The sequence below is a fragment of the Mytilus galloprovincialis genome, chromosome 7 (assembly GCF_965363235.1).
Source record: "Mytilus galloprovincialis chromosome 7, xbMytGall1.hap1.1, whole genome shotgun sequence".
Lineage (NCBI taxonomy): Eukaryota > Metazoa > Mollusca > Bivalvia > Mytilida > Mytilidae > Mytilus > Mytilus galloprovincialis.
In genome coordinates this window covers 95,134,956-95,154,167 of record NC_134844.1, presented here as the reverse complement: position 1 = coordinate 95,154,167, position 19,212 = coordinate 95,134,956, and the positions used below count along the sequence as shown (strand labels likewise).

The 19,212-nt window shown below is 32.1% G+C and overlaps 1 protein-coding gene across 1 annotated transcript in view; it reads left to right on the top strand.

Annotated features, from left to right (window-relative positions):
* Positions 1-19,212, top strand: part of LOC143084016 (polycystin-1-like protein 2) — a 46,669-nt gene that overhangs the window by 24,936 nt on the left and 2,521 nt on the right. The window contains exons 8-14 of the mRNA XM_076260428.1: positions 387-772; positions 4,153-4,383; positions 5,986-6,272; positions 8,775-9,329; positions 11,680-11,945; positions 15,441-15,697; positions 18,412-18,565. Coding sequence (XP_076116543.1) covers positions 387-772; positions 4,153-4,383; positions 5,986-6,272; positions 8,775-9,329; positions 11,680-11,945; positions 15,441-15,697; positions 18,412-18,565 — 2,136 coding nt within the window. The remainder of the gene's footprint in view (positions 1-386; positions 773-4,152; positions 4,384-5,985; positions 6,273-8,774; positions 9,330-11,679; positions 11,946-15,440; positions 15,698-18,411; positions 18,566-19,212) is intronic.

Here is a 19,212-nt window from a genome sequence, read left to right as displayed (position 1 = left end):
TTTCGAAAAACTAAGGATTTTCTTATCCCAGGCATAGATTACCTTAGCCGTATTTGGCACAACCTTTTGGAATTTAGGATCCTCAATGCTCTTCAACTTTGTACTTGTTTGGCTTTAAAAATACTTTGATATGAGCGTCCTGATGAGTCTTTTGAAGACGAAACGCGCGTCTGGCGTACTAAATTATAATCCTGGTACCTTTGATAACTATTTACTGTGCTATTGTTGACCTGTTATAAGAAAAATGTTGATTAAAAATATTTTAAATGAAGAACGACAACCATCATATTGCATTCGCAACTGTTTTTATTTGGAATGTTTCATTCAATTATAAATAAAAAAAAATATTTTAATAAATATGTATTGTTATTTTTCTTTTTATACAGGAAACGAAAAATACAGCGAATTTATTTTGAATTCCCAAGAAGATAACTTCATACGTCTTAAAGTGAAACAGCCAGCGAATATGTTTTACATGTTGAAGCTTATGACAGATGGTCCACAGTATAATATGTCAGTAAAGATTGCAATAGAATTTCATAAACAGGTGTCTTTGTCAGATGCGGAAAATGGGACACTCATTAGTAATACACAAATAGCATTTTTAAAAGAACCTGAAAAGAAATCGCTATACTGGAGTATAGGAGTTATCATCAACGATAGAAGCAATGGAAATATTAGTCAGAATATATCTGTTAAAATTTCTTCGACTGCCATTAATTGTCGATATTGGAATAACACTATCGGAAAATGGGTTCCAGAGGGATGTCAGGTATTAATATATAAAAACAGGGGATGCTTATCTTATGAAAAAGGGGTTACTTTAGGAGTCGTCTTTTTAAAAAACTATAATATTGAAATAGTTAATTTGTGATCTAAATTTGAAAAAAAAAGGTATAACGAAAATACCAAACAATGGAGAAAATACCAAACAATGGAGATGTCCTTATAAACTGAAAAAATCAAACGTTATCGACCAACAAAAAACCGGTTAAAAATCAACTGTCAAAATCCGGACTTGGTGCAGGCATTTCTTTAGAAAATGGTGAGTTGCAGCTAATTTTATAGCTATCAAAACATCCCACTGGAAAGTCACACAGAGTAACCCACGCAGGCATAATAATGTCCAAGGTTATTTTTTTTAAAGTGTACCTTTATTTATATTGTGACATTTTTCTAATCATCTAAGGATAACTGAGAGAGTTAGCTTAGCTTATTCTTTGTATTTCTTTATGATCGAGTTACGCCTTTCAATCGATATATCATAGTGTATCTTTTTATGTCTTCATGTTGTAGTGTTTAACTGCTGATTCAGCTTAGATGACGGTTCGCGCTTTTTAAAACGTTTAAACCTGCTACATTTGCATAAATCTATCTGGAGCCCGTAGGTCAGTGTTGTCGTTTGTTGGTGTTATTCATTAGTGTTTCTCGATTCTCGTTTTTTATATAGATTAGACCGTTGGTTTGTCTGGTTGAATTGTTTTACATAAATCATTTTGGAGCCCTTGACAATTGCTTTTCGGTGTGAGCTAAGGCTCTGTGTTGAAGACCGTATTGATACCTATCAATGTTTACTTTTTACACATTTTGACTTAGATGGAGAGTTGTCTCACTTGCACTCATACCACATCATCATGCTAATACATACTAGGTTATAATAAATAGGACAATACTTTTGATCTAGCGAAGTCCAATTTGTGAAAATACACATGACAGACTTGCAACACAACTGACTGAATTTTACTGACAGACACATTAAACACCAATTGCAAAGTTTTTATACCGTATATTGTAAGTGTACTTTTTGTGCATGTATCATATTCGTGAAATCGGTGTTGCTGACAAATTGCGTGTATTTGATTTCGCTGTATTACCATGATATTAAAAATATTTATAACAGACTTTCTTGAGCCACTAATTTTGATATTGAGCAAAGTAAGTTCATACCTTCGGTAGAGTTTCATTCATTTGTACGTTTGTAAATATGACCTATGAAATTTAAATCATATATTCTTGTGTTTAAAAAAATATTTGTATTTGTAAATTTATAAAAATACTAGAAATTTTGAAATCGCAATACAATTGAGCAAATGTTAAATCAAAGAGTTTTTAAATTTCGCGGGCAGTATGTCGACTTAGAACTGAGGGGTCAAAAATACAAAAAGGGCAGTCAAGGTCATAGATCTAAAATAAACTGATAACCTCATGGCTAAAAAGGAACAGACAAACAGACAAATCACAGTACACAAGACTCAAGATAGACAACTAAAGACTTAGCAACACAAACACCCCAAAAAACTAGGGGTGATCTCAGGTGCTCCGGAAGAGTAAGCAGATTCTACTCTACATGTTGCACCCTGCGTGTTGCTCATGTTATTACAAACCCGGTAAATAGTCGTATTCGTGAAAAGGGCAGGGAATTGGAGTAATGACAAGGAACATTTCCGATGTCATCTGTGAAACTGTTATTCAATGACGGTGAACTAACTCGTGATGGCGTCTGTAAAATTAACAAAGGGATAATCATCTCAACTTTACCATTTTGAACTCTTGGTTTAATAGCTTCCTTTTGAGCAGCAACCCTCTTTAAAGGTAATTATGATAGGAAATGCAAGCCAGGGAATACCGTATGAAGGCGCTGCTGAAATGATGCAAAATGGAAATGGAATAAGGATAAGGAGATGTCCAAATTTTACATATTCGCGACGATTTACATTTACGTTATTTTTCTACTCGCGAGGTGAAACTAAGTTGGTTGACAAATATTTGTTTATACTACTTCTATTTTGGAAAGTTGTAAATAATAGCTTAGGTTTGAACTTTTAAATCCGTATTCGAGATGATGAGACAACAACTTGTGTGATTTCCAATAAGTGCTAAGTCAAATGATAACAGTGATTTTCTGGATTTTTCCAAACAGAATTACAGGAATCACAAACATCTAAAACACTATCACTGAACCACATAAACAAATGACAGGCGACTTATAGAAAAACCCAGAAAAAACAGACGTTGTTACAAATTACAAAATCAAACATCAACGAATAACACATCATCAAGACAATTTGAATACTGTTTATATCAAGACATTTGTCTTAAATCTGAAATTCATAAAACAAACTTACACAGATGACCATTAACTTTAAATACACAAAGATCAATACATGCCATATGAAAATAATTTTGACAGCAATATCAAATTGTTTCCGCTATCAGTACCACAAGTCGCTAGCTTCTAGAAGGAACATAATGGGTAATTAAGATTTAAGGCAGCACAATACAAAGATTTTATACCTCCAATTCCCCAGTTTTAAAATGCTGTAACTTTCGTTATAATGCTTAAAAATTTATAATAGGGGTATCTATGGATAGCTAACAGATTACTCTTTCAAATTAATGCAATGTTAGTATTATAAAACAATTATGTAATCAATCATAATGATAACTGTGTCTACAAAATTTTACAATAAATTTCCACTTTCAATTGAAATTAGCTTCTTCGTGGATCCCCCGAGAGGGTAGATTTTATTATATGTTGTTCCTTGAGTCATTATCCACAAAAGGGTGTCTCAGATTTTGGATAGAAAGTATAGATCACATTTTACACCTTATCATACATTATCTACTTTTATGTGGTAAGGAAGTTTACACTAATAACAAATTTATGAGAGAATGGAATACGATATCGATAATTTGAGACACCCTTTTGAAGCTCCAGCTGTGTTGCTTAAGATAACGTTAAAATTTCTTGTGTAGCTATAGAGATGAAAGAGATAAATGCATTCAAGTGAACTGACCAAGATTTTACCGTTAATTGAATAATAATTGATTACATTTTATGATTGCATAACAAAATGTTGCATTCATTTAAAGGATTATTCATTACCTTTGTCCATATTCCTTTTTTATTAATTCATATACAGTTGTAAGAAAGTTACAGCATTTTAAAGGTTTGGGATTGGAAGTAAAAAAATCTTTTATTGTGCTACCTTAATAGTTTGATAAAAGCAGACATCAATAGACCAAAAATGGTTACAGAACAGTTGTTGGTTTTAATGCTGACGTTAATAAAATCAAAATTTCTTGCAGGAATGTACCAATCGTCATACCATTATATACTCATTTATCATTTATGGCGACTTATATTTACAGGTTTCACCTGTTTCATCAAGCGAAACATTAGAGTGTGAATGTGATCATCTTACCGATTTTGCTGGAGGAGTTTTCGTATTACCGAATATTGTGGATCCATTTCAAGATGCTTTACTATTTCTGACGTTCTTTGACAACCCAGTTGTAGTAACAGTAGTGATATTGGTCTGGTTGATATATTTTCTGGGTCTTTACAGGGCAAGGCAAGCTGATCGCAAGGATTCAAATTTTGTAAGTAACAGGTTTAGCTAGCTATAAAATCGGGTTCAGTCCCCCATTTTCTACATAAGAAATATTTTCTACATAAGAAAATGCCTAAATCAAGTCAGGAATATGACTGTTGTTATCCTTTCGTTTGATGTGTTTGAGCTTTTGATTTCGCCATTTGATAAGGGAATTTCCGTTTTGAATTTTCCTTGATGTTCAGTATTTTTTGAGATTTTACTTTTTTTTTGTAAATAAATTTAACATTATAGTGGTAACAAACACCTTGACTAATATTAGTTTGGTTCATTTAATTTTCATAAAAGTTTGACAAAATATTTACTTTGACCCTTTGACAAAGATATAAAAATTTCCAAAAAGTTGAACCAACCACTTTATCAAAAATAAGTATTGCTTATATAGCAGTTTAAAAAGCACTAATTTTGATTATTGAAAAGCTTTATATTTCCTTAACAATAAAACTTGAGTAAAATGTTCAGCTGAATTTTATAGAGTTATCTCCCTGTACATGTACCACCTTACAGCATAATAATTGAAATTGTGTGACGCTTTGATGGAGTTTCTTTCATACGGAACGTTCAAAACCATAAGCAATAAGACCAAAATATAAATGATAACTATAATCATTTTTAATCAAAATTGGTAGAGGGAGTTATAGACTTTGTTTATTAATAGTAGTAGAACATATTTCACATAAACTTAAAGAAAAAAAACTTTCATAAATTATATTAGTGGCAAATTAAAGCAAAGACTACTTAGCACTTGCTACCATCGTAGACTAACAATCCACAAACATGTTTTATGAAGGGTACCACCGAATGTTTTGACGTGAAACTGTAAATAAAAAATTAAAAAAAATGTATGCTGGATAGCAAACCAAGCATTTGACTTTAGACAGGCACATACAGAATCACAGCAAGAAGTCAGTTTATCAAGGTTTAAAGTTAAATGAAGCAAAACACAGCATTATCAAAATAAAGGCAACAGTAGTATACCGCTGTTCAAAATTTATAAATCAACTGAGTCAAAACAAATCCCGGCAATAAAACAGAAACTAAGTGCAACATATTCAATAAAAGAGGAGAACTACGACACAACAACCAGACTGTAGTGTTCATAATATCTTAACTCTATATTTAGTTTAATGATGAATGGATATTTTTAGGACATTTGGAAGTCTGTTCCTTAGACAGAGTCATTATTTAACAATGTCCTGCTCTTTCATATTGGAATCATGAAATCAAATGTCCAGTTCAATAACGATTTAAGGTGGTACCTAACACTACAGGGAGATAACTGTGTAAAATCAGCTAAACGTTTTAATTACGTTGTGTTGTTAAGGGAATATTAAGCTTCTCAATGATCAAAATAAGTGTTTGCCAAACTGCTATATAACCAGTGTAATTTTTCTGATAAAACGGTTGGTTCAAATTTTTTGAAATTTTTATATTTTTGTAAAAGGGTCAAAGTAAGAAAATTAAACGAGCCAAATTAATTTTAGTTTAAGTGTTGGGTACCACCTTACTAGTTATATGTGATTCAAAGAGACAATTTTAGGAACCACGATAGGTTTTTCATGATATCTATTACATAGTATATTTTTTGTAGGATGGTATAGTGACACCCTTTCCAAGTGATCCTTCTGACCCGTTTAAGTATCTTATGTGCATTGTCACTGGATGGCGGTATGATGCTAGAACTACGGCCAATGTTTCGTGCTACATAAAAGGCAACAATGGACAAAGTGCAAGACATTGTTTAAGTAGGACCTCATCACCGCAGGTTTTGTTTACATCTGGTGGGGAAGACTGGTTTCTAATTACTTCTTCCTACGATATAGGAGATATGGTGAATGTAATTGTATGGCACGACAACAGTGGTTCCTCGCCATCATGGTTTGTATGCACTTATGTGTAAATATATTTTTATAGATTTAACCGTTGGTTTCCCGTTTGAATTATTTTACACTAGTCATTTTTTTAAACCCTTCATAGCTTGCTGTTCGGTGTGAGCCAAGACTCTATGTTGAAGACTGTGCTTTGACCTATAAAGGTTTACTTTTACTAATTATGACTTTGATGGAGAATTTTTTATTGGTACTCATACCACATCTTATGTTTATTTCGAAATATTTCGATTCTGTTCGAAATATTATTCTGATATAATATCATATGTCAATTAAAACGTTATACATTTGATTAAAAAGTTAACAGAATATAATTTGAAATAGAACTATTAGCCTAAATGAGAGAACTTGGTTTGGAAAAAATGTCGTATAAAGGTTATCAAAAAAAAATCAATATGATTTAAAATCTAAACTGAGGCTTCGAAAATAGCAATTTTGTATTTGCGATTTGAGTTTAACAGTTTAAGCAATTCCAAATCAATAAATTTAGGATATAAAAGGTGGCTTAATGACTTCCAAAAAAACAGCTACCTTCGTAAAGTAATCATAATGTGCAATTGTTAAAATGCCCGCTAACTGTACAGTTGCAAATATGAACATACAACGAAATTGAAATTAACGCTACATAAAATGCTGACCGTCTGTAAACAAAGAGATAAACTATAAACTTACTACAACCGTATATATGTATGTTGTGCCATTTTCAAAGATATATTTTCTGTTATGTATATCTGTACAGAAGGACAGTTTATATACTATATCGCAAAAATGTAAAATTAAATTCATTTCAACAGTTGTAAAATGTAGAAATCTTTAAAGAAGTTTATTTAATTACCATCTTTCCGGTACAAAGTTGAATTATTCTCGACAGCTTTTCAGTTTACTTATATTTTACCGGTAAAAAGTTAAACCATTCTCTACAGATGTACAGTTTATATTTATTTTACCTGTACAAAGTTAAATCATTCTCTACAGATGTACAGTTTATATTTATTTTACCGGTACAAAGTTAAATCATTCTCAACAGAGTTGTATCATTCTCTACAGATGTACAGTTCATATTTATTTTACCGGTACAAAGTTAAATCATTCTTGACTGAGATACAGTTTATATCTATTTTACCTATACAAAAGTAAATCATTCTTGACAGATGTACAGTTTATATTTATTTACATGAATATCAATAATGTGGTCATTTTTATAAATTTTCTGTTTACAAAACTTTTGAATTTTTCGAAAAACTAAGGATTTTCTTATCTCAGGCATAGATTACCTTAGCCGTATTTGGCACAACTTTTTGGAATTTTGGATCCACAATGCTCTTCAACTTTATACTTTTTTGGCTTTATAAATACTTTGATATGAGCGTCACTGATGAGTCTTATGTAGACGAAACGCGCGTCTGGCGTACTCAATTATAATCCTGGTACCTTTGATAACTAATTACCGGTACAAAGGTAAATCATTCTTGACACATTTACAGTTTATATTTATTTTACCGGTACATAGTTAAATCATTTTTGACAGATGTACAGTTTATATTTATTTTACCGGTACAAAGTTAAATCATTCTCGACAGATGTACAGTTTATATTTATTTTACCTATACAAAGCTAAATCATTCTCAACAGATGTATAGTTTATATTTATTTTACCTGTACAAAGCTAAATCATTCTCGACAGAGGTGCAGTTTATATTTATTTTACCGGTACAAAGCTAAATCATTCTTGACAGATGTACAGTTAAACAAAGGACAACTTTATCAAATAGCAAAAAAAAAACATAACAAAGTCTTCAACATACAATCTTAAACAAAGGAAAGATAACCCATAATGAGGTTATCAACATATAAACTTAAACAAAGGACAGATAACCTATAATGAGCTCGTTAACATACATAGTTGAACAAAGGAAAACTGCAGATAACCAATATGGAGGTCGTCAACATAGAATCTTAAACAAAGGACAGATTTACAAAATAGCAAGCTTTCAATTGTCCCAAATCTGAACAATTAATTAAAAAGTAATATATACTGACAAACTGCTACCAACCTCAGTTTATTACATTATTACTGACATGGCGTTGTCAGTTTATTTTAGATTGATGAGTTTGACTGTCCCTTTGGTATCTTTCGTTCCTCTTTTATTAAAAAAAAGTGCAAATTTATTATATTTTTTGTTTTCTTTAAAGATTTTCTTGAATTTTGTTTCTATTTTTAGAAGTGAGTTGGCTGCCTTCCTTGCATTTGAGTTTTTATAGCCCGACGTTGTCGTCCTATGTTTCTTGGTTCTATAAAAAAATATGTGGTATGATTTCCAATAATAAAACTTAAGGACATAGATGTACATACTATTTGTTTTTTGAAGTACTTATTTGATATTGTTTCTTATCTGAATCAGTTCAATAAAAAGTATACATTCGTGTTTTATAGATTATCGATTGAAGAAAAATGTACATGGAGTAAAATAATTTGTTTATTATGTTTTAGGTTTCTTTCAAGAATAATCATACAAGACTTGCAAACTAAAAAAGTATTTAATTTCTACTACGATAATTGGCTTGGAATTCAGAGTGGTACTGCTAAAGTGTGTTTGTCAATCAAGTCAGGTTACGAATTGAAGCAACAGTTTTTCCTTAGAACAAGTCAAGATTTACGTAGAGGGCATTTGTGGATCAGTATAATCTCAAAACCACCATGTAGTAATTTTACGAGGGCTCAAAGATTATCATGCGCATTGTCTTTATTGTTTTGTACAATGTTGTCCTGTCTAATGTTTCATGGAATTCCGACTGACGAAACGATTAGTTCTGATGTAGCCAGTATTCAATTTGAATTTTCGCTGAAAGACTTTATCATTGGTTTGGAAAGTAGTATAATAATGTTTCCTATAAACTTTGCCATCATTGAACTTTTTGTGCGATCGAAAACAAAACAGCTACATAAAGAACGATATATGGAAATTGATGTTAACCGTCAAACGACAAGTGATGAAAAAGGATCAGATAAAACGGATAATGAAATTGTTGCAGTAAAACGATGGATGTAAGTTAACTAATTTCATTATCTGTTTCTTGTATCACAATGGTGTGCATTAGATGGCTCAGCCTATTTGTAAAGCTAGGTTAATTATACATAAAGTAGTAAAACGATGGTAGTCATCTATGAAACCAAATCAATACATGCGCAGCAAACAACACACAAAAAACAAAGAAAAATGGCTTTTACTGCTGTTCCTCATCTATAAGTTTTTAAAATATCGAAGAGCAAACACGTTATTTTCTTTTATCAAATATTTTATGCGAAATACAGCAATTTTGTATATCTAATAAAGGTTCTTTTTTCCACTCTGCATCACCTACCCTGTATCGTATACCCCATATCGCATAGCTAAACTCGTATCCCATACCCCGTATCGTATAGCAAAACCCGTATTGCATACCTGGCGTGACGTCATAATTCGAATGACGTCAACGTTTAACATATGACGTCCAGTTGCTGTATTTCCTTGCATAAGAAAAAAATGAGTTCCACTAAAAAAAATATCCTATCATTTCAACTAAAATCGATATTTTTCCATAAATTATTACCCAGGAAAACTAAAAACACAATAAGATGTAGAAATTTTTACAATATAATTTGGTGAGAATAGATAGCAAACTTTTCAAGAACTATTTTTCTTGCTGTTCACCTCGTCAGAAAATTAAAGTGATCATGAACCACACCATCGCAATTAAACAATAAAACTTTAAACATTTCCACATCTTATGATATTTATTTGATAACTATTAATTTTAGTTGAAGTATTACCCTTAGGATAGGATCGTAAGTGGAAGATTTTAATACATGGTCTTTCACGTATATTAAGAATGTAATAAGGTTATAGGGGACATTACGATGTGGACATTAAGCAAATAAGGAAGTCATTAAAAAAACAAGCAAGCTGGAAAAATACAGGAAAATCATTATGTTCTTTTCTAGCTATAATTTCGGATGAATTAAAAAAAAGAGGAAATCATATGAATCTAATTCTATCGAAATATATGATAAACAGAATAATACGTATCGCATACTGTATCACCACTCGACCAATATCAACATTCGGGATCTTCGGCCCTCTGGACTGATATTGGTTTCAAGGGATAATACAGCATACGATACGGATTTTGCCATGTATTCTTCTGTATACATCGAAATCTTTCCCAGTTCTCTTACAGACTCTCTGTTCCAATGTTTAATTGGAGTTCGGTATTTCTGTTCTTATACTTTTCTCTTAAAAGAGGTGCGAAAGATACAAGAGGGATAGTCAAACTCATAGATAAAAAATAAACTGACAACGTCATGGCTAAAAATAAAAAGACAAACAGACAAATAATAGTACAGACAACATAGAAAACTCTCGACTTAGCAACACGAACGCCACCAAAAACTGGGGTGATCTCAGGTGCTCCGGAAGGGTAAGCAGATCCTGCTCCACATGTGGCACCCATCGTGTTGCTTATGTTATTACAATTCCAGTAAATAGTCTAATTCGGTAGGTTACCTTCGTGAAACGGGAAGGGTATTGTAGTTAATATTAGTTGATCGAAATACCTCTTATAATCATAATGTTTTGGATCTTTACATATCAGTTCTTTATGACATTTGTAAATCAAAATAACTACATACTTGTTATCAACGCCTTGAGATCTTTTCATATCAGTACTTAAACTGTGCAATTGCATTCAGATATCGCAGATCAAATTTATTCGTTCATAGTGTGTTAATTTACGTTTTTTGATTGAGTTAAGACTGCCAATTAATATTTTATCATGTGTTTTTTTTTTGTGATGTTATGCTATTGTTTCAGAAAAAGGGAGAAGGTTTGGTACCATTAAAACGTTTAATCCCGCTGCAAATGTTTGCACCTGTCGTAAGTCAGGAATCTGATGTACAGTAGTTGTCGTTTGTTTATGTAATTTATACGTGTTTTTTTATATTGATTAAACCGTTGGTTTTCCCGTTTGAATGGTTTTACACTAGTAATTTTGAGGCCCTTTATAGCTTGTTCTTCGGTGTGAGCCAAGGCTCCGTGTTAAAGGCCGTACATTGACCTATAATGGTTTACTTTTATAAATTGTTATTTGGACGGAGAGTTGTCTCATTTGCACTCACACCACATCTTCCTATATCTATTAAACGATATTTATATATTGATATAACTACATACAGTGAAACCTGTCTAAACTGAACCTCTTCGGGGCCAAATATTTTGTTAGGTTTGAACATGTTAACATCTCATAAAGTTTGATATACTGGACTTAAAAACATGTTTTGATTAGACATGATTTCGATTGATGCAAGATTCGGTTTGAACAGGTTTCCCTGTATTTTTATTCAAACTTATTATTTTCAGGTTTCCATGGTGGGTTATATACATTGCATGGACCACAACTATTTTGACATCGTTGGTTTCGTCATATTTTGTTATGCTGTACGGATTAAAATATGGCTACTATGAAAGTTTGAATTGGCTAGTTTCCTTTCTTACAGCATTTGTTGATGATGTCTTTTTAATGGAGCCTATCAATGTTGTGTTTTTTGCCATGTTGTTCACATTTATATTGAAACGAGAGATCAAAATTGATTCGGCTCCAGCCTTGATTGTACACAAACCAGAAAGTAAGTTTGTTAATTTTTTGTGTAGTTACTAATAGTGTTAGTCTTCTATCGTTAACGCCGTAAGTCACCTCTCCTGTCGGTGACGCCATAACTCACTTCTCCTATCGGTGAAGCCATAAGTCACCTCTCCTATCGGGGACGCCATAAGTCACCTCTGCTATCGCTCCTATCGGTGACGCCATAAGTCACCTGCCCTATCGGTGACGCCATAAGCCACCTCTTATTTATGACGCAATAAGTCACCTCTTCATCGGTGACGCCATTAGTCACCTCTTCATCGGTGACGCCATTAGTCACCTCTTCATCGGTGACGCCATAAGTCACCTCTCCTATCGGTGACGCCATAAGTCACATCGTCTATCGGTTACGCCATAAGTCACGATAAGTTTGCGTTATGTCTGCTCATCAGCAAGTCAGTCCGTAAGACAGTTTCTTTATATGCTGGATTAATTTAGTTTCTGCACTTTTTCTTTAACTAGAGATTAGATACTTACAAATAGTCATATAATAAAAAGATACATATATAATTTGAGTTATGTTTTGGATGGTGTGGTTCGTTGACATAGAAAACTACTAGTACTAAGAAATTTTATTTGGTGCATAACCTTTGACTAAATTGATAAGATATTTGGATTAAAAAGTAAAATCACAAAAATACTGAACTCAGAGGAAAATCAATTCGGAAAGTCCATAATCACATGGCAAAATCAAATAACAAAACGCATCAAAAACGAATGGACAAGAACTGTCATATTCCTGACTTGGTACAGGCATTTTCAAATGTAGAAAATGGTGGATTGAACCTGGTTTTATAGCTAGTTAAACCTCTCACTTGTATGACAGTCGCATCAAATTCCATTGTATTGTCACCGATGCGTGAAAAATAAAGTGTAACAAAAAAAGTTTGAGTTTCGTTCTGGTTGTGTGTTTTTCATCGGAGTTGTCAATGGACTTTCTCATTACTGTGGATTCATTTTTTTTTTCGTGGATTGAGGAAAACTTGCATTTTCGTGGATATTTTATTTTCATGCTTTGTCAATCTGTGCATGCAAAACCTATAGAAAATTTGTTCATTTGAATTCATGGTTCCACTGTACCCACGAAACCCACGAAAATCCAACGAATAATGATGAATCCTCAGTAGGAATGATTGTAAATATAATTCACTCGAAATGCTTGGTTTGTTTGTGCAATCAAACAAAAGTTAATATTTTTGGGTAAAAAAAAACTTCAATGAATATGAGGTTGGTATGAATGCCAATGAGACAACTCTCCACGAGAGATCAAATGACACAGAACTTAACAACTATAGGTCACAGTACGACCTTTAAAAATGAGTAAACCCCATACCGCATAGTCAGCTACAAAAGGCCCCAAAATAACATGTGTAAAACATTTCAAACCAGAAAACTAACGACCTTACTTGTGTACAAAAAAATAAACAAAAAACATATATGTAACACGTAAATAAAGGACAACTACTGAATTACAGGCTGACTTGTGACAGACATTTAATTGTGGATTTATTTCTTTTACATTAGCTTTATTTGGCAAAACGTTTTGGAATTTTTGGTCCTCCATGCTCTTCAACTTCGTACTCTATTTGGCCTTTTAAATATTTTTTGATTCGAGCGTAACTGATGAGACTATTTTAGACGAAACGTGCGTCTGACGTAAATATAAATTTTTAATCCTGGTATCTATGATGAGTTTATCTGAAGATAATGAACAATCCGTTACTCATGAAAACAATTAAAAAGTGTTTGTAATTTTGGACAAGCGAGACAATTTTTGTGACAGGGTAGACATTTTCAGCTCTGCACACAATTATTTTTTAACGTAACAATATCTTTATTGCATATTTGCTGTAACAATTTACTAAGTTTACAGCTTATTACTTAGTATCCCTCATGTTAGTTTACCTAATAGCTTAGGGAAGCATCATTTGGAAAGATATAATATTATCTATAACAAATTAATTTCACAAATATATATAATAAATATTGTGAATACACATACAGATTTTTGTTTTTTCTTTCCTTTTTTATACAGATAATTTCCGGAATCCTCTCCATTATCATGCTCTGTACACAATGTCAGCCAAACGATTCCTATGTTACAGTTAAACTAAGAAGCTATGATCATAATAAATTGCAAAAGTTGTAAACGTATAAAAATTATGACGGAATAGAACTATTGAAACAATTACAAACTACCAATTTATAAATTTATAATGGCCTTCGTTGTACCTTTTGGGAGATGAATTCGGTCATTTGATGCTCGCTTTACCCGAAAGGTGAAGTGAGCTCTTTTTCGTCCATGGGCGACGGTCGGCCGTTATAATTCACAAAAATCGTCTACATCATTGTATGATACTAAATTGGGTCACAATAATTTTTAAGGTATCCATTAAAAAAATGTAAAGAAAACTGCAACTAACATGGCAAATTGACAATTGTCGTCTGGTAACATCTTATAATGATAAAATTTGACAAGGATAAATTTTGGTGAAAAGAATGTTAAGATCAGACAACTGTTTATTCACATTAGAAGAAAAAAAAAGACTACACATAGGAGTTCTTGACCTTAAAAGCAACTTTTAATAGCAAAATGATCATCAAAACAAGATCAACAAAAAAGTCATTACTGCCGAAATTGTCAACCGATACCTCATATGTGTTATTTTCCTTATACGGGGATATTGCAAAGGATTTATAAAGGAGGAATCAGAAAGAAAAAAAATGAAAATTGTATGTATTGCAGCATATTCTATTTAGGTTAAGTTCTAGGTTACTATTAAAAGCGCCAAAACCAACCGGTTAAATACCAGCATGACCAGTTTACTTGTTTCCAAAATCTATTAGAATGTCAATAACCAGTTAAAAGTTATATTCCAAAAACAAAATGTCAAATTTGTCAGTTATGTGACGCTTTAAGCGTGATATAAAAAATTAAATTTCAAAATGTTGTAAAACTGTTCTAATGATAAAATTGAGAATGGAAATGGGGAATGTGCCAAAGAGACAACAACCCGACCATAGAGCAGACAACAGCATGCTAATTAAGATAGTTTATAGTTATTCTTCGATGTAAAAGAGGAGTGAAAGATAGGGTGCATTTGATATGAGATTTTATAGATCATAGATACATGTATGTGTTATCATTGCGCAAATATCATAACAAGAAATACATAAAGGTATGTGCCAAAGTTAATATATAGTAAGCAAGATTATATAATTTCTAAATTTTAGCGCTTTGATTTCTCTTAAAGAAATTATTTTGTGTAAAATGCGATAGTATTATGTATGCATGTTTGAGTAACCAATTAAGAAATAAATTGACACTCTGAGATTGGATGTTTGGGTAGCCATAAAACCAGACTCTACCCAACATTTTTTTTTATATAGACATAGTGATACAAGTTTCTTATATCAGTATAGAAAAACTAAATATTTTCTAAATGAATCTATTGAAACAATTATCTTTTCATTCCAGAAAACAATACATTATTGCAGAAAAGAAGTAATACGAAGACAATTATCCCAGGACATGCTTCGAAAAAAGATTTGAAGAAAGCTAAACAAGAACTTGATTTAAAAGAAAAAATCCAGACAAATCTCCAAGATATAATTCTTTACGTGTTTTTCACATTTATGTTGTTATTTGTTGTTCACAGCCATCGACCAGTGGAGAAATGTTTCATGCAGTCTCAAGATATCAATAATATCTTTATCCAAAATACATTAAAACATGTAAGTAATACAAACAAGAAAGAAATAAACAAAGGATCAATCATAAACCATTAGTCAATAGTTATCAAAGGTACCAGGATTATAATTTAGTACGCCAGACGCGCGTTTCGTCTACATAAGACTCATCAGCGACGCTCATATCAAAATATTTACAAAGCCAAACAAGTCAAAAGGCAAATTAGCTGTATTTGGCATAACTTTTAGGAATTTTGGTCCTTAATGCTCTTCAACTTCGTACTTTATTTGACCTTTTTAACTTTTTTGGATTTGAGCGTCACTGATGAGTCTTTTGAAGACGAAACGCGCGTCTGGCGTATATACAAAATTTAGTCCTGGTATCTATGATGAGTTTATTTAGACTGAACAATCTCATAAATCCATCAATAAGATACAACTACATTTTTTTTTAAACAAATGAGAATTTAATAATCTCCATTGGGAGCGAGACAGGATAAGCCAACAAATAAGTTTCTCCTGCTTTTAATGCATCAACCGTCTTGTTACTAAACCTTGTAAACAGATAAAATCAGGGGAGACATTTTACAATGTTTTATTGGTTAACTGGTTTTGACAATGTTTTTTTTTTAAATGAAGACCCAGTTTTCTTTTGTAGAGGACACGGGTTTTTTTGTGGGCAACGTGAACATGCATTCTTACATTGTCTGTCTGTTTAATTTATTTTTAACGGGTACTTTTCATAATAAGGAGGACACCTTTTTCGAAAGCGAAACGTTTACATTATTAAACTATCTCCAAACTAAGTTTAAATGGGAAGCTTTGGTAGAACAGTTCATGCGTAAATGCACGGACATGACTGGAAACTTCATTTTTCCAATCTTTCAAGAACCATAACTCCTGAACGGTAAAAGTCAAAATCGCCATTATTGAACTTGACCTTCATTTAGTTGTCAGTAACAACATATTAAAATTTTAAAAGCTTTGGTTGAACGGTTCATGAGTTAATGCACGGACAACATTTGATTGCCGCCCGCCTGCCGTACATCCCCAAATCAATAACCGACATTTTTGTCACAAAAATCCGGTTAATTAAGAAGATGCAGTATGATTGTGTCATCATAATAATTTAGTAACATTAGTAACTCGACGGGTTTCGAATGTGGAGCAGGATCTGCTAACCTTTCCGGAGTACCTGATATCACCCCTATTTTTGGCGGGGTCCGTGTTCCTTAGTCTTTAGTTTTTCTATGTTTTGTCTTGGGTATTATTATTTGTCTGTTTTCCTTCTTCTTTTTTAGCCAAGGAGTTGTCAATAGTTTCAATTTATGAGTTTGACTGTCCTCTCTAATATCTTACACCACTCTTTTATAACAGTAGTAAAGCACGTTTACTTACAGCTTCATGTAAAATATTAACTATCAACTTATTTATTTATTGATGGACGATCAGGAAAAGAATTTAAACTGCTCTGCACTAATTAATCATGTATGCAACCATGTTAGATATTCTGGTACCATAAGATAATGGTTTCACGTCTTGGTTTAGCATTGCGACGAGACAAAATACCAATTGATGAGAATAAACATGATAACCAAACTCACATACCTTTAATTAAGCCGGTATCTCTGTTTTCTCTTTTTGCATAAAATATAAAGATGGTATTCAAAAGGGTTTTATTGTATCAGTGGCGAATTTAGGGGGCTTATAAAAAGGGCAACCCGCCACCGTTTAATATGATTTTTTTTTTAAATTCATAGCATCTAATCGTGGTTTATATTCCGTGTTATGCAATTACTCAACGTTTAAAACAACATAGATTCGCTCATATATATATATATATATTCAATTATAAACTTGTTTAAATACTCCTATATATGTGCAATTATAAATTTGTTTGAATGTTTATCATTTGTCAATGCACGATAATCAATAATCAATGGAGATCTGAAAAAACCGTTTATTTATAAAAATGTCTATATGGTGATCACGTGAAAATGTAGATAATGTAAGAAACAATTGTCACATGCAGTTTGTGCATCAAGTCTTTACCCTCATACATGAGACGATATTTAATGACAGTCTAGCATTTCTAAATCAACTAATTGGATTTTCAGTGCATTTTTTTCGCGCAAAATGTTGGAATAACAATATTTTTTTTCGTTGCTTCACAAAGACACAACCGTTAAATCTCAAATGCTGGCTTGATCTGCCAAGATTGGAGAGTAGGGTACTGACTCGTAATCCTTGGCTAGCGAAGATGTCATGAAAGTTGCAGTCTTTCCTATGATGTTTATAATAAATATTCTGAGCACTCAATTGTTCAGAATACTTATCATCAAACAATTATAGATAAAACTACAAATCTCCCTCCCTTCAAACAACCTGTTATACAAGTAAATCACATATCAAATGTGCGTCACTTAACTTTACAGGGCCGTATCATGTTTGAACATTTAAATTTACACAATACATATCAATCAACGTATAGACGAGTTAAGTCTCAAAATTGGTTACAACCTTCATCTATCTGTATTTCGCAGTTAAAGTATTTCTATAGATACAAAGCTAAATAAAAATTATTTTTCTTCTTTTCATTGGCTTGTAAACTTGCTTTTACACTTATAAAGTTATGTTCAACAAGCCATCAAAATCCAATTCAAATTTTCAAAAAATTGAGCTTCGAGCTTGTGGACTCAAAATTTAATAGTGAATGCTGTTTGAAATTTTACTTCTTATATCTAAATATTATTTTGTAGGTTAAGACACGTGGTGATATTTGGACTTATATCAACGAAAGTGTTATTCCTCCATTGAGTAGAACAATACCTTATGACATGTCAAAGAAGATTCCAGAAAATGATTTTCTACTTATAGGAAAATTTCGTCTGCGACAGATAAGGGTTAAAAGAGGTAAACAATATAAGGTCAATGTCAGGAAAATATTTTTGTATGAGGCTGAGAAACTGGGGAAGGGCGAGGTTCTAAACTTATTTTCATTCTTTAATGGACCCCTGATTGAGGAGAAAGTGTTCCATGATGAAATTGACATTATACAAAATATAGCTATGTTACTATAAACAATAATAACAAAAATAACAAAAACTATTTCTTTAAATGTAAATATTTGATGCACATTTCAACATAAGTATTATAGTTTCACACAGTTATATTACAGATCAGATTTAAAATTACATACTTTTTAGGGATTAACCTGGTAAAATAATATCTGTCAATTTTTTTTCTAATTAAGATATTTTTTACAACCGAAAGGTTGCGCCATTATCAAACAACCTTTAGTTTGATGAATGTTCATGTAGTCTTGTCACTATTTTCAAAACTTTTAAATTTAAAAAAAAAACTAAGGCTTTTCTACCCCAGGAATAGATTACTTAAGCTGTATTTGGACAAACTTTTAGGAATTTTGTTCCTCAATTCTTTTCAAATTCGTACTTTATTTGGCCTTTTAAACACTTTTTGTGAATCGAGCGTCACTGATGAGTCTTTTGTAGACGAAACACGAGTCTGGCGTATATACAAAATTTATTCCTGGTATCTGT